The sequence below is a fragment of the Uloborus diversus genome, chromosome 6 (genome assembly GCF_026930045.1).
Source record: "Uloborus diversus isolate 005 chromosome 6, Udiv.v.3.1, whole genome shotgun sequence".
In the NCBI taxonomy this organism is placed as follows: Eukaryota; Metazoa; Arthropoda; class Arachnida; order Araneae; family Uloboridae; genus Uloborus; species Uloborus diversus.
The window spans coordinates 81,573,510-81,601,477 of record NC_072736.1 but is presented as its reverse complement, the minus strand read 5'-3'; the positions used below and the strand labels follow the sequence as shown (position 1 = coordinate 81,601,477).

Here is a 27,968-nt window from a genome sequence, read left to right as displayed (position 1 = left end):
AAAGTAGAACGGTAATAAATTAAAATAGATTGGACATCTTTCTGCGAATGGAGAAAAAATCTCAAGAATAAAACAAATATCAAGCAGTAAAAATCCTCAACATATAAGCACTTTAACCTGGAGCGTTTGTTGCTGCTCACAGCTACTGCACCCCACATGATACTTTGATTTAAATACTTCAGTATTTATCCTTAAGCATGTGACAATATCTGGAACTGGCAAGAAAATCAAATCTGCATGTTATTTTTCTGAAAGTCATGAAGCAATTCAGCAATAAAAGCATGATTGGCAGATCTTTTAAAGGATGATGAGTGAATTATTTAATTTGAGATTTCCGTTACACAGAATTCTATTAAATAGCAGAAGCTAGAAGGAAAAAAATGATTGATAACTGTTTTATAATTCAAAAAGGTAAGAATCTGCATCAGATGAATATACTCCTGTTTAAAAACATAATTTGGTCAATAGGTACCTGCATTTTGAAAAAGAAAAATGCATAAATTATTTTTCTTCTAGAACATACCATATTTTGCTCCTGTCTGTAACTTTGCAATTTTACTCAAATGAAACAGATAACACAATATAGGAAGCTAAATATAATAACTATTGCAGAAATAGTTATTAGTTAACAGAGAAATCACAATTCGTCTAACGAGCAAAGTATTAAGTTCATAGCAAGAAATTATTGAAATCAAATCCTTATTACTTCATATCCATAATAACGACGTTCATCATTGAGCGAAACCGTTTTGTAGGATACTATTAAGATGCATTTCTTTAGAAATTAGTTGATTTAATATGAAATCTACACTGAATTACAAGCCGTTATCTAAGTTTACTTATGCTTTAACTAAAATATGAATAAAATTGTACCATTGTTTGTTTCCTTTATGAATCAAAGCAAAATCCTCTTTGTTCTCATGTTCACGAGCGCCAAACCATTACGAGATCACTTTGAAGAAAGAGAAATACATAAATTAATCATTTCATCTCAATAGCTCAATATTAAATACATTGTAACATGTTACTGACATCAAATCACATTTATGACATTTAAGATCGAGCGATACCATTTTGCAAGTCATTAGGCAGTTTTTGAATAAATATTCGTTGAAATAACAAATGAAACTTGCAACATTACTAATTTCAAGAGTTAATTTGTGTTTTTGTGAAACATAAATTCAAATTAATCATTAAAACGTACCTCACAATCACCTAAATCCTCAGGCCCCCTCGTCGTGTATCTACCGTTTGTTCGCGCGCCAAACCATTGCGTCGCCAAATGTCAAGGTTGCCGTAAATTTCCCTGTAAAAATCGCCAGGATTTAGCTGTAATTAATGTCCGCCTTAAAAAAAAATTTACGAGCGGTACAAAGTAAAATTTGTATAATTATATGAATTACTGACTAATTTCTTTTGGATATAGTTTAGAAAAATGACAGATAAAGATTATTCGCCGCTTAGTTCATCCTGTGTTCGAGCTTTGAATGATAAATTATATGAAAAACGGAAAACTGCGGCCTTAGAAATCGAAAAGTAAGTTTACGTACGTCCATAAATATCATGTTTAAAGTTACATAATGGATAATTTTTTTCTATTTACACATTGTATTTACATTTCAGAATGGTTAAAGATTTTCAAAAGGTTAATGAAACCAACGAAATCAAAAAGCTACTCAAGGTTTTAGGAGAGGATTTCACTCTGTCTCAAAATATAAACAGCCGAAAAGGAGGACTAATTGGCTTAGCTGCAACAGCAATAGCTTTAGCAAAGGTTTGTCGTTAAAATCATCCTTATGTACACTAATATGAATCGGAACTTGACAATAATACCAGGTTTCTAAAATTAGGCCATAGTAATATACCCCAGTAAATACAGTTAAAGGGTTTTTTTAATTGTAAATTCTTGTTTTAGCATCATACTAAGGTATGTTTATTTTTCAATTATTCACTTTTTTAAGGACACATCTCTGTATGCAGATGAACTTGTACGGCCGGTATTAGCCTGTTTCGTTGATCCAGACTCAAGAGTCAGATATTATGCTTGTGAAACACTTTATAATATAGCTAAAGTAGCTAGGGGATCAGTGCTACCTTTTTTCCCTGATATCTTTGATGCTCTTAGTAGGGTAAGTTCTGCTGCTTAAGAAATTATTTTATTTATTACACATGAAATTGTTTCTAACATTTGTCGATGTTTCAGCTATCTGCTGATACTGACCAGAATGTAAAAAGTGGATCTGAACTTGTGGATCGTCTGATGAAAGTGAGTTCAAAATTTTCGTTTTTTCATATTCGTTGATCAATTTGTCTTTAACAATCCATTTCTACATAGGAGAGGAATAATTTTTTATGCATTTTTTTTAATGTTTTCAAAGCACTGAAAATGTAGAATTTTCTTTTACAGGTTTTCATAGTGACCTCCCTAAAAGTTCCCTTATTCAACAAATTTTGTCATTTGATTCTGCAAATTTGAGGATATAATTACAATTTTTAAATGCCCAACTGTCCCTTTTCATTGGATGTACTTTTTGTGTGTATACCTGTTTTTTGTCATTCGGCAAAATTCACAGCTGTATTAGGCAAATTGTTAATGTTTCCTCTCCCCCCCCCCCCCCCCCCTCAAAAAAAAAAAAAAAAAAAAAAAATTGGGCTACCTCTGAGCTTTTTGACCAGTAATTTTACTCAATCCCCGAGAAGTACATTAATTTGCTGCAGAGGTACAGCATATCTTCAAATAATGCCATGGATCAGAAAAGAAATCAAAACAGCCTCAGCATAGCTTTTAGGAGAACAATACAATATCCACGATAAGGACATTGTATTTTCTTTTTTAATCCATGACTTCTGTTTGAAATCATCAGTATTTCTTTTTTTTTTTTTTTTTGTTTAGCATTTTTCTTCGTTTTATCATATGATTAATGTTCATATCTTTTGGCTGTTTAATGTATTTAATAGGGCAAGTAGTTTTGATTTGTCCTGTTTCGCCAAAAAATTTCTTGTTCGAATAGTTATGTGGATGAAATACTTGAAAAAGTATGTTCTATTTGGGTTCAATCTTTTTCTTTATTTTTTTAAGAGCATTAATTTTTATTATGTTATAGTTTTATGTACATTCAAAATTAAGTAATGAATAGATCTCAAATGTTTTTCTCCCTCCAGGATATTGTTACTGAAAGCTCATCATTCGACTTAGTTGGATTCATGCCTCTATTAAGAGAAAGAATAGCCTCTAAGAATCCATTTACCAGGCAGTTTATCATATCATGGGTAGGTGTCTGAATATTAATGTACTAATATGCTTTTATGCAAAGTATAAAAATACTGAGATTTTTGGAAAGTTCTCAAAAGGTGGGGACAAAAAAGTTAACTTTGAGCAATTTCAAAAATTTTCAAATTCGACATCAATTTTGCTTTTGTTCTATAGTATGCATACCTAGAACACAATATAAGAACATGAAAAGACAGCAGGTATTTGTAAAAACTGTTAATTTGTACTGAAAATTTTCATTACAAAAGTCTATTCACAAAAATATTTCTGGGAACATGAATTGTTTTGCTGATGATGTCAAAGTTATGGGGACTGTAGAAAATGAAGAGCAAGCAAAACAGCTGCAAGAGGATCTAGATCATATTACGGAGTGGGCTGATAAATGGGGTATGGCTGTTAATGCTGGGAAATGTCAAGTGCTACATTTAGGGCATGGAAATAAGTGTACAAGTTATTATTTGCAAGGTTCAGTCATTAGTCAGGCAGACAAAGTTACTGATCTGGGGGTCTTAATAAGTCAGGATTTAAAGTTTAGCCATGAGTGCAGCATTGCTAGTAACAAGGCCAATAAGATGCTTGGGTTTATCAATAGATCTATTTCAAACAAATCTGAAGAAGTTCTTCTGCCCTTATATAGAAGTTTGGTAAGATCTCATTTGGAGTATGCTGTTCAGTTTTGGTCTCCTTATCTTAAGAAAGACATTAATGTATTGGAAAGGGTTCAAAGGCGAGCTACAAGGCTAATAAGTGGACTTTCTCACTTAGACTATGATTCCAGGCTTAGAAGGCTAAAAATGTACAGTCTTGAGCAAAGAAGAGACCGAGGGGACATGATTCAGTTGTTTAAATTTATTAAAATAAAAGATGTTATGGGGCTGAAGTTTAGCACTGAAAACAGGACAAGGGGTCATTGTTTTAAGCTATTTAAATCTCAGGCTAATATGGATGTTAGGAAAAATTATTATTTTAGCGTGGTAGTGGAACCTTGGAACAGTTTACCGGAAGAGGTGGTAATGAGCAAGGAAGTAGATAGTTTTAAGAGGGCCATTGATCTTCACTGGGGATTGTAAATTGATTAGGACCAGTCTTAGCTGGGCTCAGAGCCTGTTGCTGGTTGTCACTTTTGTATTTGTATTTGTAATTAGCAAATTAAATCAGCAGTCTGTAGGTAACAGATTTTGGACATTGTTGTCCTGTAGGTAACGGATTTTGGACATCATCATAATGTAAGTTTCACCATTTTTGACAATTGTTAATCTGATTTTTAACTTTTCCAATGAAAATTTTATTTACTACTTTTTGAATTTTGCACCTTAAAAATAAAGAGGATATTGATGAAGTACTTGAATGGCTGTTGTACATACTGCTCTTTCTACATAATAAAGTTTTGAAATGATTTTGAAGAAGTTGATGAAAGGTAAAAAAAAAAAAAAAAGCTTCATGGAAATAACAATACAAACTCGTGGTTTGATTCATTGAGACAAATAAGTAATAAAAATGGAGACAAATAAATACGGCATACACATTTTTAAAGGAAAAATAAACAAAATATGCTTTAAGAAAGTATGTAAAAAGTGACATCAGTTTTAATAATGAATATTTTTTCTAATGTCATAATAATGAAAATGGTGTCTAAAAAAATTTATTGAAAAAAGAAATTTCTATTTGGAGATTGTTAAATTATGTTTCCAAAAGAAAGAAGAAAGAGAAAAAAAAATCCTACAATAATAAAAGCAGGGGAAAAAGAAAAAAAAATGCTAATGCAGGTGATACAGTCGCCAAAACTGGTGCAGCAGACGATAAACTACATTTGTCAAACTGGAATTCCCCTCTGGTAACCTTAAGCTTATTGTATACTGTGCTGTCGTCAACGGAGGTTTGTTTAGCAATTTTAGCTCAAAATGGCTTTTAGTACAATCATAACCAGCCATGTTTCTACTGTAATTTATGTATTGTTCAATGTGTAACGTATTAATTATGCAAAATACGAATGGATTAAAGAAGATAACATTATAATAACTTTTTTAATTAAAGTAAGAAGACAGTGGATCATCTAAAATTATGAATAAACTGACAGAATTATCGGCGTCAAGATCGTAACACAGTTTGGACATCTCACATATATGTTTAAGAAAAATTATTTTTCTTCTAAGACACTGCATAAAAGCTTATGAAAACACTTTTAAACAATTATAATTTGATTCTTCGAAGACACTGCATAAAAGCTTATGAAAACACTTTTAAACAATTATAATTTGATTCTGATGATCGATAAATACCTTTAAAACAAAAGCATCATCTACTTAGTTCTCAAATAATAGCATGGTAAAGATCGTAACTTTTGGACATGCATCAAATTTCAAACTTACTTTTTTCTAAAATCGTTTAGAAAGTAAATAATATGTCTTTACTTTTGTTATTTATGTAAAATATTAACAAAATATTATTCAGTTTAAGATTCATACCTTTATTTTTTTATTTTTTTGAAATGTATGGGAAATAATTAAAAAAAAAAATTTTTTTTAATAGTACATTTGCTCAGCTAATATTTTGGTATGTCCAAAATTGTGCCTTTTAGCAAAGAAAATATTTTTTTAAGGCATTTCAAGAACATTTTTTCCGTAATTTATGTCAATTCTTGTCTCTATACAGTATTATAATTTAACTCAAAAATTTTTGAGTTTATTAAAATGAAAGTTATTTGGTGTTGAAGCTTCAAAGTTGAGGTCTGTGTTTGCTCCCACCTTTTGAGCACTGCCGTTTTATAGTAGTGCTGAAAGGAAAATAATGCATGTTTGCTCTGCTAGAAAGAAGTAGTTTTACCATTTCAATTTAAGCTCATTTTTCAAAAAAATTCAATTAGCAAAGGATAAGGAGATCAAATATTTCTAATTGTATGTTCAGGGCTAAATTTCTAACAGAAGAACTGTGAGGACCCTATACTGCCGTTCGAAGCACAAATGTCATATCTGTGCATTTTATCAAAAATTGAGTTATTGTCACCAGCTAGTTCTTTTATAACATATTTTATGGCCATTTGTTAATGCTAAATAATTTGTAAAATGCTTAAGAAGTGGCATCTGAATCGAGTACATGGAGGGGTAAAACTTTGAAAAGGTATCTCATTTTAAGCTTATCTGAATATACAACTTTTGTGCTAAAATCCACCAATGAGAAAGTTCACATGAAAGTGAAAGAACTGTGGGGGGTCTCCCATGATCTCCCATGTAAATTAAGCCCTGCTGTATATTGTGGAGTAAGAAAGAATTAAGCTACATTTGCAGTGATTAAAAAAAAAAAAAAAAAAAATCTCTGCAATGTAAGTAAACAATGTGTATATCTAAAGAAAGATGCCTTTCAAAACATAAGGGTATCTTACAATTATATGCTAAACTAAATTTTAAAATTAAATTAAAAAAGTTAAAAGGATTTCAGTAGGGTCACCAAGGGTTAAATGGGTATAAAAACAGCTTTTTCAACTTTGATGATCCATAACAGAAACATGAAATATAATCATGTTTTTACTCAATATTCTATACATTGTGTATCTTAGCTCTAAATTCAACAGTTTGGTTTTACTTTTGCCTTAAAGGGCTATACCTATTTTACTCCAATGTATACCCATTTTACCCCCTGTTTTGGGGTAAAATGGGTATACACAGGGATAAAATGGTTATATGTTGTTAAAAGTTGAACTACACTGTAATTAAGGGATAAAATGTTTGAAAAAAAGTTTAATTGCACTAAAGAATCAAAACTTGAATCCAAAACAACCGCAATATTATCTTTACTAAACCAAATTTATGAACAAAAGCTGTATATGCAAAGACTGTTGGGGCTTGGTTGAGGTAGCATTTTTGCAATTTGTGATGCCTTCACATCAGCAATGTTATCTTTCTGGGGGATCATTTAGAAAAATTCTACAAATGATTTTGTAGCAAACTTCGCAGTATATTTTCACTTTTATCTGGAATTTCCATAATCAAACCTATGAATTCGTGAATAGACTTCTTTCTAAAAAATTAACAACGACGCAGTCATTTGTGACTGAGTTTAGCTACTAGAAGAACAACTGGTTTCACTCCTACTATACCGGTTGTTTTATCAATTACTTTTTTTTGAGCAATCATGATTGCTTACTGTTCTCACTTGACTGTCCTTGACGTTGTGGTTCCTTTTTCATCTTGGACCAAGGGCCTCTACAGCCCCACCGGCCTCTGCAGGCGAGTCACGGTTGCTCTGGTCCTGAGCTATCCACTTCTCTTGGTCGGAGGCGTCCATGTCCTACATACACGCACGCTCACACACACAACTTCACACTTGTACACTCACACATGCCTACGTGCATGCACACAGGTCTACACACACACACAAGCCTATACACTTACACACGTAACTATGCACACATAACCGCCCAGGAGGAGAGGCAGGCTTGAGGGGACAGGAGTTGTTTCTAGAAACAATAACTCCAATGAGTAGGGTCCTGTTTCAGTTCGTGATTGTGAAAAACATAATTTGAATTCAAAATTTCAGAATTCAAATTAATTTTCTTCTTATTCTTTTTTTTTTTTTTGCCTTTTTTGTTTGGCTGTTCTTCTGTGTACAATCTTGCTAAGCCACCTGCAATCTGTTGTTGAAACTTCTCCCACCTTTGCTTGTACTCTTTTACATTTGTTTCATAGCCTTGCCAGTGCTAGAAAATGGCAGTGGCAAAAGGGTATTCAGGATTGCTTGTCTTAGCTGCTTCAGACAAATAAGTATTGCAGGAGAATTAGTAGTTTACAGTACAACCTTGCTTTGAAGCATTAGGATGCAGCTGTAGTTGCATGTGAGGTTGTATTTCGATTATGTTCGGGGCATGGGGTTGGTTTTAAAATGAAATTAAAAAGACAATAATTAGTTATCAATACCTACTGTGTCATAAAACATGTAGGAATAAACTTTATATAGTAATAAGCTTAGTGTAAATACTAAAATTCAATAATAGTGAGCTAACTATCTATAATAACAAAAAAATATTAGATTGCAAAGTAGTAATCGGCATAAGTTATAGCAACTAAAATAACAACTAGAACTAGTAAATACAAAGTATTTATTGATAAACCTTCTACAAAACATACTTATAGTTTAAAACATAACCAATACCCAACAGCCATCTGGCAAAGGGCCTTCAAATTTGTTAATCTTCATGCATTCTATGTCTTAAACTCAAAAATATCAGCTATACCCATTTTATCCCATGCATTTAAAAGTACTATAACTTTTTTCTTAACATTAAAATTTGCTTATTTTTTAAGTTTTCTATTAGCAAAATTCTTCTTCTATCAAATCCAAACAAAATTTTTCCAAAACTCTTCCTCCAAATTTTTCTAGAAAGAAGTTTATCACTTACTAGAAATACATTGTTTTGTACTTTGAAAAATAAAATGGCTGCTATGCCTGGTAAATGTGTTGCTAGACTCTTTTTAGAAAGTTAAATATGGCCAATATGTAGAAGAGTTGTCATCATAATTTTTCTTTTCCAAAAAAGTTGCCTAGTAGAATGAAAAAGAAAAAGAAAGCAACTATACCCATTTTACCGTGGGTCCTCCTAGATTTTATCTTATATGAGTATGAGCATTTTTTCTCCTTTAATCATGAATGTTTTCTAAATGTATGCTTAAAATCTTGAATTATTGTAGTCAATAAATTGAATAGTAAACTAAGCTTTGTAATTATATTCGATAGATTTTGTAGTGTATTTTTATTCAATATAGTTTACGAATTCAAAAAAAAAATATTAAATATTATCTGATAAAACAATACAAAGTAAAAAGAAATATTTCTACCTTAAATTTCACATAGGAATTACTTTTTTGTTCTGCATATAGTTATTTCTTATTTCTTAAAGTGTAATGCATTTTAAAATGATAGTAAAATGTTTACTTTTGTACTCCTGTTAGAGTATATAGTCTTATTTTATTTTTACTGTGTAAAATACGACTTCAAACACTCATATTTTTGTATACCAAAATGTAAATAATCAATATATTAGTTACATTTTGGGAATATAATTACATTTACATTATTAATGTAATGCAATGCAGTACATTAATAACATTAGGTATCACTAATTTTTGCCTCAATGTTTTTTAAGAAATTATATTTACAGCTTAATTGCAACAAGTGTGTGTGTGTGTGTTTTTTTTTTTTTTTTTTTTTGAAGTGAACTTTTCTCAATTGTCAGAAATTGTAGAAAAAAGATATTTTTTGTAGGTTACAGTGAACTCTCGTTGGGGTGTTTATGCTTCCACAGTGTTTGAAACAATAATTAAGAGATTAAAACGGCAATGATCGTAGACCGGTGTCTGAACATCAGTGCTTGGATTTCTAGTCTGTGTGATATCAATGCATTGGTTTAGGAAAAATTTCAAAACTGGTTCAACATGTAGGATGTTCATTGGTTTTATACAATGCATTGCCCAGCCCTAATGTACAGTTTCTTGAAAAGTACATTCCTAGTTCAACTTTTACTTTAAAAGGACAAAAAAGTATTTATTTCCCAAGTGAAGTGTCAAATTTTAAATTACTTTCAATTTTGTAAATGTGATGATTTTTCCTGTTTCCGAAATTCCTGAACATACTCGGTGAAAAATCAGATTTTTAATTTTATTTTTATGATTGCAATTTTCTCTTCTAAATCTTATTTCAATTCAAAACTGAATGATTATGTTTATAACTCTTGTGCATTCTTAACACTGTACATGAAATCTAATATCTTATGATAAAGTTTATAATGATGTGTTTTATTTCAAATAGGTTTCAGCTCTTGATTCTGTTCCAGATATCAATATGATCGTTTTTCTTCCTGAAATTCTCGATGGTCTCTTTATCATTTTAGGAGACCCATTGGCTGAGATCAGGAAAATGTAAGTATATGAGTATTTGTGAATATTATACTTTAAAAAAGAATCCCAGTTTTCCCTTTAATGAAGACAAGTTACTCATTTGAAATGATATGCTTTCTTTTAATGTTATTTAGGAAATATGAATAACTAATGCTTAATAATTTGGTCTGCTTTGAATTGATATTTTTATGCAAACTGTGCAAGATTGCTTGGTGAAATCTCTTAAACTTCATCAGTATTAGTGTTTTTGAAGTTATTCATAGCAGTGTATATGTTTATACTTTGATATTTCAGGAGTCAATTTGAAGGCTTCGAACTGATAAAATGCTCCCTTTTTTCAGGTGTGAATCGGTGCTTGGAGAATTCTTACACAATATTATAGAAAACCCAAGAAGAGTTAACTTTGTTGCAATGGTTAATATCTTGACAACTCATGCAAATTCATCAGGTATTTTTAATTTATTTTGTGTTTTTGTGAAATAGGTACAATCAGTGCTTGTTAGACCAGTCTAATTTTAATATTATTAATATCTATCTATATCTTATTATATAAAAATCTTCTGTGCGGACGTTTGTCACCATAAGGCTTTTAAACGGTTGGACCGATTTTGATCAAATTTTTTGTGTGTATTTAAGTTGTGGCAAGCATGGTTTCGAAGCGTGATGGATCGAATCGGAAACGTTTTTGTTAATTAATTAATTTAAACTTTGGATGCTTATATCTCCCAAATGATTAATATTTATTTTAACGTATTGTTGAGCAAGAACTGAAATAAATATTTAACCTGTTGCCAAAGCACAATAAGAAAGCCAGCTCTGCTTTTTGTAATGAAATTTCCTACTGTGATATGTCAATTGAGAATAGATAAAACGTAGAGAGTGAAGCCTTCATTTCTCGAAAGCAACTATTTTAGGTCCATTGATATATTTTAATGTAAAAACCTGGAAGAAATCTTGGCTCAAATCCATCTGAGTTTTGGCACCAATGTCAAGAATACTTTAAGGATTATCAAACTAATCCGTACATTATTAAAGGAAAAGATGATGGAATTTAAAGACGAAACAAATTTTATTTTTGACAGATAAATTACAACAGGGTTTCTGTACATAAAAGATCAGTGCAGAGGAAGATCTTTATCTTTGGTGGAAAGAACAAATTAGGCAATATATGAAGTTTAAAAAGTTTTCTTTCAAAAGATCGGACCACTAATCGGTCGGAGTTATAGCTTTGCTCACTGATCGGCTGGATTACAGTACCGTGGAGGCTTGGCGACTTTGGCTTTAAACAATAGAGTTGCGTGATCATTTGTTTAAATTTTAAAGCTACTGTTAATGTAATTTATTGCATTTTTTGTTTAGTTGGCGAAATATTTCAAATTGCAAAGAATTGTTTTTCGTTTTTAAAGAGTGTTTAATCATTTTAGTTAAAGAATTTATATTACATCGGGAGGGGGGATGATTGATTATTGCTTATTCAGGGAACTGTTTTTACCTTTATCTTTTTTTTAAACGATATCCTTTCAATTGTTTTACTCTTTCATATGGGGGATGTTGCAGCGGGATTTCCCGTTTGTTCTGGATGGGTAGTTAGTTTTTTACACTTAATATCTGAGGATGCTTTTTATCCTTTGAGTATGGCTGAAGGAACAAGTAATCAAGCACAGAAGAAAAAATAGTTAGTAAAACAACTGCTCAGTGAGCATTAGATAAATTAGATAAAATAGATAGATTAAATCATTTTCTTTTTACTTATTTTTTTCAACAAAACGGTTAAAAACTTGACAGTTTATTGAAATTTTTTAACTTTTCAATTTACAAAGTTTGAACAGAACAACGTTTGGCGGGTCCTCTAGTATATATATATATATATATATATATATATATATATATATATATATATATATATATATATATAGGGTGTCATTTATAACAGGAGAACGGTTAATGATAAAAAAAACAAATCATGCGGTGGGCCCTAAATGTTTTCCCTCAGAGTTCGAAATTTTAGTTCAAAAATGTTTCAATAGATGGCGCTGCACATAGTAAGCCGGAAAGTCAAAAAAGAAGAATTGAAATTCACCGATTTTCCTCTGATTGCAACATGGGATTACAGCCGAGGATTGTTTGAAAATATTGTTTGGTTCTTTTGTTCATTATTTTCGAAAAATTATGATGTAATTTTCTACATTTTTTTTCTGATTTACGGGCTTACTATCTGCAGCATTATCTATTGGAAAAATTTTCAACTAAAATTTGGAACTCGGTGGGGGGGGGGGGGGGATTTACGACCCACCACATGAATTTTCTGCAAGAATTTTTTTTTTATCATTTACCATTTTCCTGTTGTAAATTTTTAAAAACAGTCGGTCTTTTTCAGGACATCCTGTATATATATTTAATGTATGACCAACAAATAGCATCTATAGTCCTATAAGTTGTGCAATGAAATCACATGGTACAGTTGTATTGAATAAATTTTATTATGATGGCATAGCTGAATAACTTTCATATGTCTGCGACTTAATTTTTTTTAATGGTTTTCGTGAAGAAACGAGCAATAAATTGAGTTCCTCTCCTAATGTATGTCACTTCAACATTCAAGTATTACATTTTATTTTCTACAGTGTCAAATGTAAAGCAACATCTTTTTTATATAATGTCTCGGGAGGCAAAGAAAAAGAGCGATATATCCTAATGAGCAATATAACGAGTGGTTTCTGCATTTGGTTTAATTTAATATGTGATATTGATTTGTACAGTTTATGTTCTTTCGTTCTAAACACAAAACAACATAAGTTTGTTACAATACTGGATGATATTTATCATTAAAATTACAGCAGAAGCTGTTTTTGTAATGCGGACCAGCTACCCCATGAACCTTGGTCCGCTTCACAGAGCTCTGTTAAAAGATGAATCTAAAAAAAAAAAAAATACTAATGAATTAAGCATATTTAAAAAAAACCTGGTATGAATTGTTTATGAAACTCACAGTAAAAAATAAAACGGCTCATTTCATTTTTGTACGAGATAACAAATGAAAAGTTAAAAAACAGACCAACATGCCCTGACTCCCCCCTATAGGTCCTGGATACTCTATTTTTAGATTTAAAAAAATAATAAAAATTCAGGGGAAAAGCAATTTTAAGTAAAACTGATTTTGCAACAACAAATTTTTTGGTTAAAGTAGGTGTTATTTTCTACTAGTTATATCTATTTGTTATAAAGTTTATAAGTATAAATTAAGTAATAGTAAACATAATACAAAGTTCCTTTCAACTAAAGTAAGGGTTTTAATAAAAAAATTTATGCATGTTTCTAATGTTTAGTATAATGAAAAGATTAATGAGTGTATTCTTATGTCATGAATATTGGGCTTAATACATCTATGAACCAGTACCAAGCCAAAGAGTTTTATAAATGTAGTTTCTTCTTACAAAATGCAGTATCAGTATGGGCTTTGCCCAGCTTTAGTCATGAAATTTGGCATTCATATCCTAAAGATGGTTTTATTTACTGATGTGAAATTAAGGTGTTTCAGCTATTTGAAATTTTGTAGTTGTTGTGTGGTGCTGGACGAATTTGTACTTACGTGTGATCTTATTTTTTATGTATTACAGAAGAGTTAGTACAATTCACAGCTCTGACTTGGTTGAAAGAATTTATTAGAATTGCCGGATGTACTCTGTTACCTTCATCATCTGGTATTCTTATGGCCGTACTTCCTAACTTAGCTCAAGATACGGAAAACAGAAGAAGTATCCTTTATAATGTTTGAAATGGTTTGTTATGAAAATGATTTTGTGTCCTTATTTAAATGAGATCTAATATTTGGTATTCTGGGTTTTCAATCAGGACTGTTCTAAAGCTTTCTACTGCCCTTGGCAAGAGTTGAAAGGTGCCATCCTGCTCCAATAACACAACACTTCATTACACATTTTGAGTGCAATACTGCTGTGGGCAGGTAAACAGCAGTATCTTCAGAAATGGGTTTTCAAGCTATTAGAAGAAACATGTTTTGAATTCAATACTAACATAGCAAAATATTAGAATCAGGCGTTTTTTTTTTTCAGAGGTTTTTTTTTTTTTTTTTTTTTTTTTTTTTTTATTTTTATAGCGGAAACCAAAAAAGCAAGCTTGTACAATAGATGACAATTGCAAATTCCAATATAAAGTCTAAAATAAAGTGTCAATTCATTTGATATTTGAAAAATTATCTATTTGAAAACTAATATAATAATAATTTCATATTTCTAAAAAACCATTTCCATTGTAAAGAGTTTTTTGATAATGAAAGAGTCGAGGAGTTGATAAGAACCATGCAAAAATGATAGAAATTAAGAAACAAAATTTCAGATTCTTTTTTAAAAAAGAGAAATCTTCAACAATATTTAAATATACTAAATATAAAAATTAATATTTTAAAAAGAAATCTCAGGCAAAGCAGAAGTAAATCATTATCTTTAAATTGAAAACTTACTGATTTCTCTCAGTTATTTTTAGTGTATGTTGTAGCTAAATGGCATTGTTTTAAAGTTACGTTAAAATTATTTTATTACTATTTATTTTCCATCTGCAATTATTTACCATTTTGTTAGTTTCTCCACCCTCTTTTAAGATGAGCATAAGTTGCTGAAGTTATTCCTGTATTTTTAAATACATCTTAAAAAAGATCGTATCTTGAACACTTGTGTTATAGCCAGGGCCGGATTTGGAAGTGTAGAGGCCCCTAATCAGGGTTCAAAAAGATCATCATATTTTCGAAAATATCCGATACTTTGATATATATATGTATCCGAATATTTTGATATATATGTATATATCCGATATTTTCAACCCATAAAAGTTAGGATATTTTGAAAAAAATTCACTGTGGGCGCCCCTTTGTTGTGGAGGCCCCGGGTAATAGCCCCACCTGCCCTCCCCTAAATCCGGCCCTGGTTATAGCGACCTTTCATTACAACGATCGTTTTTGTTTGGACAAAAGGAGTCGTATTAATGAACGCCAACTGTATTAATGTACTTGTATTGTAAACTAATACAATATTTCTTTAATAATCATAATTAATCAAAATTGTAAGTTTGATGTTTGTAACACAAATAAACACATATTTGAATTTATTCAGTGTTTCCTTTTAAAATAATATGTATACTTGTAAACTTTTAGGTTTAGCAGTAATAGTCCTAATTGCATGTTTAATTGCCTTAGCATGTTGTAGATATTGTTGAAACTGCTAAAACAGTCAATTGTGACCTCATGAAACTTGTAGTCCAAGAAAAACAGCAGCTTACATGTGAAAATATTGATGATTCAACTTCATCAGACAAAATTGAAGCCCCTTTGATGGACCATTTGGATAATCAACTGGACTTAAAGTCTTTAATTGCTGTTTTGACAAAACAAATTAAGTATGATTCTATACAAACCAGAATAGCTGTTTTAAGATGGATCCATCATTTGCTTGTACAGATACCAGATAAGGTGAATCTTTCGTATTTTCATGCTTTTTTGCCTTATGACTTCACAAAACTATTTATTATTTCTATTGTGTACTTCCGTCCATCTCCACTTTGTCCTGGCTCATCTAAACCATGATTTTGGAGCTAGTTATAAGAAAGTTGCATTATGCTGACTTCTGTGCTGAGGGGAACCATGATGAAATCATATGTTATTTTTCTTACACCTGGTATTTATATATGTATAACTATAAATACTTTATAAAACTTTCACATCTTTCTTCCATGTTTGATATAATTTATTTAAAATATTGAAAAAAGACCTGAAAGTTTTATATCAAGCAGTTGAATCTGCAACAAGAAATACAGAGGCTGTGCTTGCTGTTAAAATGATTTTTGACAGCGATATTTTTTATGTGTTAAATTTTTTTTTTCTTCCTTTTATAGATATTTAAATTTGTTGAAGAAATATTTCCAGTGCTTTTGCAAACTCTTTCTGATCCTGCAGATGAGGTAATTTTTTCAAGTTAAAACTTTTTATCGTTACTATGGTTGAGACAACCCTAACGTAGCAATGTTGTAAAGGCTAAGCTGATCCTAATCAGGGCATTAGGACACTGCCAGACTAGGTTTGCCCCAACTATAGTTTTTTCCTCTGGAGTTATTAAAAAATGTAATTTTTAAACTATTTTTTGTATTTTCTGCAGTATAAAGGTCATGAATGGGTCATATGAGAAATTGATACATTGACATAAATATGAGTTGCTGGTGTGTGTGTGTTTTTTTTCCAAGACAATTTACTCAGAATATTAAGCTGTGTTGTAACTTGTAAAAAAGCGCACATCAGATCACTTTTGATGCTCATCCTTTTTTTATATTTTGACTTTATACCTGCTGTGGATAAAAAATTGCTCTATTCCAAAACGGCGATAATGTTGAAAATATTTGCACGTGACTTCAAAATTGAGCAAGTTGTAATTAGTTATACTTTTTTACTAAATTTTTGGAATACCTCCCACAACTCCCTTGAAATTCTTCTATGCTCCCCAGGTTGAGAATCCTATTTTATAAGAAGCAAATTACTCAGAACTTTGCATTACCTCACAGGCTTGCTACCCAATACAGTATAAAAGGAAGTTAAAGGCTTAGTTTTTAAAAGGGATGGATCATTACAGTAGAGTCTCAAAAATCCGAGTCTGAAAAGTTCAAGGTTCCACTTAATCCAAGGTGCTTCATTTACATTTTAAATGATTTTTTTAGTAGCGAAAAAATTGATTCTCATTAAAATCTGAAAATAGAAATCTTTTACTACTATAAAACTACATACAGTAAATAATAAAAATACATTGAGAGATTGGTTTCAACAACACTCCTTAAGTGGTACAAAATATACATCAACAACAAGATATGAATTACGAGATGCCTTGAAGATAATAACTTGATATGTAAAATTGACCTTGATTTGCCATAAAGAACATGTTAAGATTCCTTTTGGAATATCCGATTGTAATCAAAAAAGGAGGTGCACAATGTATGTTGCACTGACAAAATTTAAACTTTCCTACAAGTAACCATTTGTAATCCAAGATATATGCATACTCATGCACGCACATTGTTGTGGACATTATGGCAAAACTCGTTGAAATGGATTCGGGTACAGTCAAAATGCATGTTTTGGTTTTCTTGCACGCATAAATATGTACGGATATCGAGAAAAACTAAAGCAAAAACTTGTTTAGACGCAATTAAAAAGGAAACTTATGTTGAATTTTGAGTGATAAATTTTGTGAAGACAATTCTTCCTTTTGTTTATTACAAGGATGTAAAAGGTGCTCCTTCTTAGGTTGTCTGAATTTATAAATTTTTATCTGAAGGAGTTTTTCGGATAATCCAAGTTTTTAGTAATCTGAGGTGAGGTGAGCCCCAATTACCTCGGATTTTCGAGACTCTACTGTATCTTGAAAATTAGAAGAAGAAAAAATAACTATTTTTTTTTTTTTTTAACCATCCCCAGATTTTTGCAGTTTCTATAATTCGAATCAATTCAGTTCAACCCATTTATCTTAATAATCATTGCTTTTATCTATTTTTATTGTTTATTAAATGCTTCCAAAATCAACAATTTAATTTTCAATCTCGCTACAAATTATATTTACAAATGCTTTAAATATCTGATTTGATTTTACACAGTTACTTCTCAGTAATGATTGGTGTAGGATAAAAAATTGTCTTGCTAAATGGGATTAATTGTAATGCCTGACAAATCTCAAAAATTTGTTAATCTTATTTATGTTTCATTTTCATTAATTTATGCCAGGAAATGTTATTTTTTTCTTTCTTCTCCAGCTGCTTCAGTAAAATACTCAAATTCACTGAATTAATAATCTTTTTTTTTTTTTTTTTGAAAATTTATTTCTTTATTATGTTTTATACTAATAACTTTAAATATTTAGTATAGATTTAAATCAGGTTCTTGAAATTGAATTATAACATAATTAAATCATGCTTTATATTAAAAGTATAGATTTTGGTTAACTGCTGCCAACATTGCACAGATCCCTGTGGCAGAAACCCAGGACACGGTGACATTGTCACGGACAACGAAACTGTATTGTGGCCCATTCTGTCCTCTCTAAAACGAACTAAGTTGGTCATGAAAAAAAATGTTCTCAACTGTCAGACATTTTTTTTTCTCTTGGGAGCGCTCAGACTTCGGCATATTAACATCAACTGCCGACATAAGGAGAGAATAATTCAATCTATGCCATGATGCACACCTGATCCTTCGCTGCACAGGGCAGCAAACCGGTTTCTCAGCAGTCAGCGCATTTTCTGAAATATCAGGTGCCCACCATGTGGAAAGGAGGGAAGGTAATTTGAGAAAAATTTTGGTCTCAGTTCAGGGTGGGGATCTCGTTCTTGAGGGGAATGCTTCATAGAATTTAAGGGAGGTGTGCCATTGTCTTTGGGAGGAGGGAAAGGTTCACCTCCTGCCATGTTTCAAATATTTTTATTTAAAGACTTGTTTAATTCTCATATTGCACTATGCACAAACTTTGCAGACAGCTAATGAAGTTCTAAAAGCTTGCTGCAGACAGCTACAAAACTGCCACTGGGACACAGATCCAGTTAGGGCAATTTAAGCATGATTAAGTTCAGTCTGCACTTACAAGTTATTAAGCAAAAAGAATCATTTAAGCTAGATTTTAAAAGATAATATTGCTTTACCGCCAGGATTTGTATTTTTCCTCTTTTCTTAGGTAGTCCTCTTAGACTTGGAAGTGCTAGCTGAAATCTCCAAATCAGCAGCTGGGCAAAATCATGTTTGTAATATTGAAAATATTGCCTCCATATGCCTAATGAAAGAAATAAAACTAAAACCACCTAGCAACATGAATAGTTACTTTGCAAGCTTCATGGTCTCTCTTCTGCATTTGTTTAATTCAAATAGTCAGTTATTTGAGTCCAAGTGTTCTTTTATCATCAGGTATGTATCCTTTTTGTACTGTATTTATAATTGAAGGTCTTATGATGGCAATGTGCAGGCAATGGCTTAAAGGGCTAGGGCTAGAATCAGTAGACACCACACTGCATGAGTGTTTGCTCATTTTTACATTTCTTAATGAATGAAAAGAATTTAAGCAACTTATGAAATTATATCAACCATAAAAATCAAATGTTGCCTTAGTAATTGATTAACTCTCAATTTTTAATTTACTTGCGATGATGAATTTTTCATTTTGTGTAAACTAAGTTGTTAATAAAATGCCATTAATTGCCAATTGGTGGAAAATGTTGTGTTTTTCTGATTAAAATTGGCATTTTATTCAAATTTAAGTTTTCTTCGTAATTTACTCATGAATAAAATTGAAAAGATGCCTAAAAATAGCTATATGATTAAAATGTCAACAATAACTTAGTTCATAAAGGTTTAGTAACCTCAGTAGGTAATTTAGTGCGTAATATTATTGACATATTTTCAGCTTTTACATCATTAATAGTAGGACGAGATTTCGTGTTCTGATAAAGGTGTTGACATTAGTCCCAGTTCAGTAACCAATAGGTTGTACTTCCATTTATTGTGTATATTTTATCGGAAGTAAACATTTTTATTTATTTATTTATTTTTTTCAAATTTTATTCTTTTATTTTATTTTTTTTTAATCATTGATTATTTTGAACAAACTGATGTTACATTAAATTATTGTGTATATGCTGTTCATTTTTTTTTTTCTTATTTTTTAGACAGCTGTGCATTTTATTGAATGCAGAAGATATATATCTTACATTATCAGAAATTCTAGTTATTTATAATGATCCACGTTTCTCTTGTCAAATGGTTCATACATTAAACAGTATACTACTCACGTCTACAGAACTTTTTGAGCTTAGGAATCAACTTAAAGAACTCAAAACAGAGGTACGTGAAAAAAATCTGATAAACCAGAAAACTTTTAAGATCATAAAATGTTTGATTGTTAAAACAAATCTTCAGTGTTGTAAAGAAATACGCAGATACATGTTTTAATGTTACAAGGACCTTCTTTATAATACAAGGCTTTTGTATGAAAATGATCAGAGAGCATTGTGCTGAATTCCTAAAAAGACAGAGTATGCAGTTACTTGGGGTTTCAAATTTTATTTTCTGCTCAGTTTTTTACTGCTCTTGAAAAAAATACTTGTATGGTATCAGTAAATATTTGTTTTCTATAACGACATGGTTTTCTAGTTAGGGACGCACCCTACAGAGGTTGTTGAAGGGGGGTACAGATTTTATAGATTGAAGCCTGGTTACTGCTTTTTATAGTTTTATACCACCATGTACTTGATTCAGATGCCACTTTTTCAGAATTTTTCAAATAATTATTTCTAACTCACCAATGATCTTAAAATGTTGTATTTAGATAAAAGATGTTACCAAAAACCAACTGGTGACAATAACTCAATTTTGATAATGTAAGCAGATATGACTTCTGTGTTTAGTGTGACAGTATGGGTGTGAATCCACAATGACAATGGGTCATTCTCACAAAAATAGGACAAATCATGCCCAACACTTTTGAACTTTTTTTTTCAGTTTTAATAATTTGCACTGAATAATCATTTTTATTTATTCGTCATTGATTTGTATATAATAAAGTGTCAATCATTTGTACATAAATAATTTGTGATTTTTTTAAAAACATTTTGGGCTGCCCTTTTAAGTGTGGACAGAATGGACTGTTAGGTCTTAAAAACAAATTGTTCTAGTTATTTTTTTTAAAAAAAAGATAGTTACAGATGCAGAATAAGAATTCTGAAACTTATTCTGCCAGCAATTTCAAGGGATTTTTTTCCTTCTTCCATTTAATGTAAATGTAACAGAGTGGATATTCAACAGTTCCAATTGTCAGACAGAAAGAATTCTACTCAACTTGTTTTTTGACTGGAGTTCAAAGTATTCTAAGCATTTAAATTATATTTCTTTGTCATCTTTAAAATGCTAACAGATTCAGTATACAGGGAAACTACATTACAAGGAACTTAAAGGGACCTCAAATTTTGTTCGTTGTAACAGGAATTTCGTTGTAACAGAATTCAAACAATGTGTTGGAAATTAAATCAGGACTGGAAATTTATTTGGTTCAAGCTGAAATTTTGTTGCATTGGTTTTCATTGTTACAGAATTTCATTATATTTGTTTATTTTCTTTTCAAAATGACTATAACAGAATGGACACTGTAAAACATCGAAAAGTTAGGACATTATTATTTTTTTCCAGAGTAAACAAAGTAATTTCTTCAGGTTATCTTGTAACTTAATTTTTATGTAAAAAATATAACAGACAAAAATTATTTATGTACCAATAATTGATACTTGATTACACACAATGTAATGGAGAATCAATGTAAAAATGTGATTAATTGGGTGGTAGTTATTTAAACTGATAAAAATAATTACAAAGTCTCAGACTTGATTTCCATTTTGTGCCATTTTCACAAGAATGACTCTTTTGAAAGTAAAAGTAACTTTTTCTATTTGAAAAATATGTGTTGCATGTTGTTCTGTTCCTATTATATTGCATATATTTACTTTGACTTAGCATAATATAAGGCAAAATGTGAAAATGTAGGAAATTATATTTTCAAAATGGACAATTGTTTTCTGATCAATGAATGTATGTTTATTAATATATGCTTATTGCTATGATAAAGTAGTTTAAAATTTATGCTAGAGCCTTCCATAATGGTTATCAAAATTCCTGCCATCAAAAGAAAGAGAAGATTTATGTGATAATTTTGAATGGAAGTGAACTTGAAGAAGTGTGTTTAATATTCTTCAAAAAAATATTGAAGAAAGTTCTTGTGATTCTCTTTCACCATTTGTTGATGCAAACAGTTTAATTTGATTTTCATGTGAAGAAAGCCTGTAGTTACTCAGCTTTTCTTTCAGAGCAGCTGGTCCTTGTTTGTATGCCTTTATCGTTCATGGTGCCATAGTCCAGTTGCAACTGTTTCACTTTGCCTTTTATCACAAAATTACAAACATGCCTGTGATCTATTGCATTTATTGTATCCTTTTTATTGTTGTAATTTTCATTTTATGTTTGCATAGTTTGTATATTAAATATTATGTACATCATTGATGTTTATCAATTCAGTGAAACATAAATACAGTAACATCCCATTACAACAAACTTCAAAGGACCACAAAATTTGTTCATTGCAACGAGAATTTTGTAATGGAATTCAAGTAATGTGATGGAAATTAAATTAGAGCTTAAAGTTTATTACCTTGAAACGGATATTTGATTGAATTGGTATTCGTTTTAACGCGATTTCACTGTAATTTTTAGAAGAAGGCAAAAATGAAACTAAAAAGTCATTTATCAAATTTTTTGAACTTTAAAACCTCATTCATCTCAAGTAAGTGTGATTTTGTTGGTGCTTATCAAATTTTTATTGTAACAGCTATAGCTGTTGGCAAAAGTGCTCGTTGTGTAAAGTATTAGTTTCAGTGTAATACATTGCAAATGAATTTCTTCTTCAGATTCCAAAATTTTGTCTTGCATTAGCTGCGCTGAATCTTTGTTACAACAGGTAAACTACCCTACTCTTAACACCAGAATGACATGTCACTTACTCAGAGGCATGCAGAGATATTTTGGGGCACATCACAAATGACCTTTATTACCCCTTCCTCCATATTATTTACCCCTACGTCCCTACATATTGTCGCCTCAAAGTAATAATAGGATCTCTTACTGGTATTTCTGTTGATAGATGTCTTACTATTGCTCTGAAGTGATATGTTTTACCCCTCATTTTAAAGTTCTCGGGCCCCGATCAGGCCTGGGCCCGGGCCAACAAATGTCCATTCCCCCCCCCCCCACACACACACTTACTAGCCTAGTAATCCTCTTTGATCCCTTTCTAGCAGGGTTGTTTGGTTTAAACCATGGTTTAAACCAACTGGTTTTTTTTTTTAACCATGTGGTTTCTTTCAAAATCGATTTCTTTTTGAAAAACTTCATAATTTTCCCCCAAATGTTTTCATAAATTTTACATATTATTGCAAAGAGTAAAATCTAATCAGTGCAAAGTAACTAGCAGAGCTTTATAGATAAATTACAGCTCTTTTTCTATTGATTCAATTATCATAATTTTTCATTCTTTTGCTTTTTTCAAGATAGTCCAAAAAGCATATTTCAACCAAGACTTCATTTACTACCTAAGTTTCTTGATTACTTAAGATTTGTTGCACCATTGAAGCGATGCATAGTGTATATAAATTTTAACGCTGGAATATTTAAATGACAAGAGAAAAAGAATAACTAAAGAAGTCCAAGAACACTTCGAGTAGGCATAAAATTTTGCATCAATTCACACCTTTTGCATCTCTGATAAAGGATGCAGTCAGAGCAAGAGAAGAAAATACATGAAATTATGAAAATAGAAAACATCCATATAACTCAGTGCTCTTATGCAAAAAAATTACTGCCAAATTTTCACCTTACAAATTTTTTTTTTCAATCCCAGTATTATAAAAGAAGTCTCATGTATGACTGGTAGAGGAATCAGTGAACATTAATTTTTATGAGCCTTCATTATTAAAATATGTTAAAACAGTATTTTCATACTAAGGTTTTTAATTATTTTTTTCTTTGATAAAAAAAAGTGTATTCCTAAATACATTAAAACAGGAGGAATAACGTCTACAATGGAAAATATAATGATTTTCTTAAAACCTACTTGTCCTGTTTCTATAATTGCTGTCATGATACATTAGGTAGATAAATTACATGATTTGTAACATTTTATAAAATCTTTAAATAAAATATGCGTTGATCTTTTGATTTTTAAAACTCTGTAATGTACATCAGACTTGTGATTCATTTGCAGATGTACTGCAAAATACTTTCCATGTTTTAGAATGCATGATTTTAATTTTACTTTTTTATTTATCGTAGATTGCTATGATATGATCAAATTATATAATTTATGAGAATTTATTCTTGGTTATTTGTAATTGATAATGTCTAAACTATCACAGTAATATTTCTTATGATTATTTATATTAAGGCACATTTACGTATTGTATTTTTTATGATAAGGATTTTCAAACAATATTCTCCTATAGAAATTTCTACATATGAGGAAATGATATTACAAGATTTTACTCTTAATTATTTAATTAATTATTAAAAAATTAAGTACTAACATGAATATTTTACAATCCTTAACAATTAAGTGATAAAATCTTCATGATTTTCCTACAATAAAATTGTTTTTCTTACAAAGTGTTTAAACCAAATAAACCTTTTTTTTTCCAAAAAAAAAAATGTATTTTTCACCAACCATGCTTTCTAGTAAAGTAATATCTTTCTTGAGATAAGGATACGAAAAAAAGAACTGCATAATCCAAATGAGGTCTTTCTAAACTTTTGTACAAGGGCAAGTCTGAATAGGAAGTTTCTTAAATTATTTTCTGGACCAAAGCTTATTAAAGAAAAAAAAAACAATGTGTGAAAAATAGTAATGATTGACTAATTATGTTTTAAGGTCTAATTTGTCGGTTCCAACAATGATTTGAAGATGATCTATAAAGCATGAAAATATGAAACTCAAGTTGCTTGCGAGAGCAGTGTAAAATTATTAGTAAAATTAAGAGGATACACTCATGATTTTAAATCCTAAATTAAGAATGTTTGAAATTATTCATTTTATGGAATATTTTTTAAAAATCTGTTATTAATAAATTTCCCTCATTTTATTGCGCACTAGCTGCATCGCATGGCTTTGCGTGGTCTACTTCAAAAAGTTATGTCAAGCGACGCGTGTTCAACAATCAGGCTTATACAAAAAAAATCTGTAAACTTAACATACAGATCGCGGAAAAGGAAAAGAAAGGAGAATTTTTAAATTCCTGTGTTCACAGGAAAAGCAATTTTTTGAAAAAAAAAAATCAGTCATTGGTTCTTGCTGCGAAAATTCATCCTCTGTCTTCTTGATTGACTAGCAAACAATCTCATCATAGAAAATAAGGAGTTTACTGAATGGCAAAACTTCTTTGACTGAAAATTGTGAACCTATGCTCAAAAGTTAGTCATTTTTTTTACATTTTTTATTGTTTGTTGTTGATTATTATAAATTTATTTCTTAACTTATCCTAATTTTAAGTTCTGACATCGAAGTTACTGTAGAATTTTTGACTGAAATTGATAAACTAGTGCAACTCATAGAATCTCCTATTTTTACATGTAAGTCTAAACTTTGTTATATTATTTAGCTGTATGTATGGTTTATGTATTTTATTTCATGAAGAAATGAATGTATTATTTATGTATTTATGCAGTGTTAAAGTGTTTGGTATAATAAGCAATTTACGGTGAACGAATCTTCCTTTACTTGCACAAAAAACTTGCTGAACTTTTTGTTAGTTTAATGCATTTAATTTTTTTCAAATGTAATTTTTGTTTGGTATTTTTTCCTTTATTTTGGATGTTTTTATGCACATCTAAAATGTAGGTTGTGATATTATTATGGAAACTAATTTTTAAGAAAATATTCTCTAATATTCTCATCTAAAGAATATTCTGAAGAATGTTCAAAAGATAGTTTCTGAAAAGGAAACAAATCTAAATGTGACTGTTATTTGTGTTTTTGCATCTTTTTTTTTTTTTTTCTGTTATTATTATGTAGGGAAAGATTTTTGTTGAATATTGTTTTGTTGATTTTAATGCATTTCATTTTTGTTTTTATTTTTTCACCTGAAACTGTTTAGATTTACGATTGCAGCTTCTTGACAGTCAAGAAAATCCTTTCTTGGTTAAGAGCTTATATGGACTTCTAATGCTTTTACCCCAAAGTGAGGCATTTCATACTCTCCGACATAGACTTTCATGTGTGCCTAATGTTCAGCTCATGCCTCCGAAGAAAACAAAGTAAGATTAAGTTTTGCATTTTTATGTTAAAAGAAAACGCTGCCTAATAAGTTACTTGTAAGAGATTTACAGTCCAATCTCGATAACTCAAAGCTTATAACTTAAATATTTCTTGATCTCAAAGTTTTCATCGGGCCTTAAACTCTTGAGACTGTTGTTAAAACTTCCTATAACTGGAACTACCAATAACACGAAGGTTTTAGCCGCTCCCTTGGGACTTCTAGTTATCGATAGTTGACAATTTTTGTGTTGTAAAATGAAAGGAAAATGATATGCAATTCTCATTACATATTTTTTCTTTTTTTTTTGTTCATGTTAAGCTTAATTTGTTGTTTTCAAGTTGTTGTTTCTGTCTTCTTTTTTTAATTTTCTATTTTTAATAGCGCTATGTATCCTGAAATATCCATAATATTTAGGCCTTGAAAACTACGTATTTTAAGTATTCTATTTATCAAATATTTCAAAATATGTATATCTTAGAATCATTAAAACTATATTACAAACCTTGAAATATATATTTTTTCTCAAATTTTGTGTACAAGAATAATCAAATTTTCTCGCACCTTAAAAAATCTTACATTTTATAATTTCAAGATAGATCATTCTAAATATTGAAATGTATGGCAATTTCCAGTAGCCTTGTTTTTTGTTCTTTTTCTTTCTTTTCTTTTCTCTTCTTTTTTTTTTCTTTTACATCTCAATGCTTATGTTAATCATTGAATAATTTCAGTTTGTTCTTTTAATTTTGAACATTTAAGTTTTTTTAAAAACTATATTTGATTAGATATATTTTCTTCTTAAAATTAAATTTCTCAATGAATTGGGTCAATTACTTCATTCAGGTTAAACTGCATTTCTGTCTAAAAATGTGCACAATTAAGCACAGACAAGTAAACATTTTAGGATTAGTACCCTAAAACTGTACAACTTTAGACCACTTTATGTGTATTTTTCTTCATATTTTCATTATTCTTTACCAAGAAAGGTTGAGAATTTAACCATATACTGCTATACATCTCAGCTGTAGAGTGGCTCTTCGAAAAAAATTCTAAATTACACACAAAGGTAGAGGGAATTTTTTGTATAGTGGTATAAAGTAAAGTTTGCACATGGTGGTGACAACTTTAGACCACCTCATATTTTCCTTGATATTCATCCCTAAACCGCTCCTGTCTAAAGTTTCAATGCATAGACCGTTCTGTTCCAATCCCACACGCTGCAAAAATTTAAAAAAAAAAAAAAAAAACTTGTACTCTTTTTTTTTTGAACATTTTCTATGATAATAAAAAACATTTTGAATAATTCAAATTTAAGAGTTATATTTTTATATAACGGCAACAATTTGATTTTTAACTTTTTAACTTTATGCATAATTTTCAGATCAAAGGAAGATCGCAAGCCTCCCAACTTCATTAACTTTGAAGAACTCATTAAACATTTCAAAGATGTGCAAGACAGAAGATTAAAGGAAAAAAGGACAATATTACTGAAATAAAGTTTTTTAATGTATAGGGATGCCAAAATGTATTAAACTATGTTTAGGAGCAAATTATTTTGAAAAAAAAATTCCATTGTTACTAATTTATGCTCTCATGGCTCAGTTATACTTTTTTGTATTTTAAATGGCATATATCATTTCAATCACATTTATACAAATCATTCCACATCTTTTAATTGAAGGGATTCTTCATAATGAATAAGATTGTACAGTTATTTTAATATTTTATATTTTCTTGATCAATTTTACACATTTATTTGAATATGAATGCATGTTTTAATTTACTTCTGAAATTTTGTGTTTAAAACTTTGTTAAAATTTGTGTTAATTTTATTTTTATGTTGTATTTAAATAAAATATCCATTAAATATTGATATGCATTATAGTTCATTGGTTGTGTACATCAATTTTGCTTCATCCAATCCAAGTACACTA

The 27,968-nt window shown here is 30.2% G+C and overlaps 1 protein-coding gene across 1 annotated transcript; it reads left to right on the top strand.

Moving 5' to 3' along the window:
- The first annotated feature begins 1,358 nt into the window (after nt 1–1,358).
- Nucleotides 1,359–27,818, top strand: LOC129223997 (protein VAC14 homolog). The gene is made up of 16 exons (XM_054858390.1): nt 1,359–1,536; nt 1,624–1,774; nt 1,962–2,129; nt 2,204–2,266; nt 3,163–3,270; nt 10,070–10,179; nt 10,500–10,606; nt 13,776–13,913; nt 15,375–15,637; nt 16,060–16,125; nt 18,873–19,099; nt 19,858–20,032; nt 22,045–22,163; nt 25,272–25,351; nt 25,876–26,035; nt 27,416–27,818. The coding sequence occupies exons 1-16, from the start codon at nt 1,436–1,438 to the stop codon at nt 27,528–27,530; spliced, it is 2,151 nt and encodes a 716-aa protein (XP_054714365.1). The 5' UTR covers nt 1,359–1,435; the 3' UTR covers nt 27,531–27,818.
- Nucleotides 27,819–27,968: the final 150 nt, after the last annotated feature.

What these genes read in the sequence shown, in the direction of transcription:
- LOC129223997 (XM_054858390.1), top strand. Translation starts at nt 1,436, where the DNA reads ATGACAGATAAAGATTATTCGCCGCTTAGTTCATCCTGTGTTCGAGCT. An exon ending in TTAAAGAACTCAAAACAGAG is followed by an intron (nt 20,033 to 22,044) that starts GTACGTGAAAAA and finishes CTTTTCTTTCAG; the next exon opens with AGCAGCTGGTCCTTGTTTGT. An exon ending in TGTGATCTATTGCATTTATT is followed by an intron (nt 22,164 to 25,271) that starts GTATCCTTTTTA and finishes CCTAATTTTAAG; the next exon opens with TTCTGACATCGAAGTTACTG.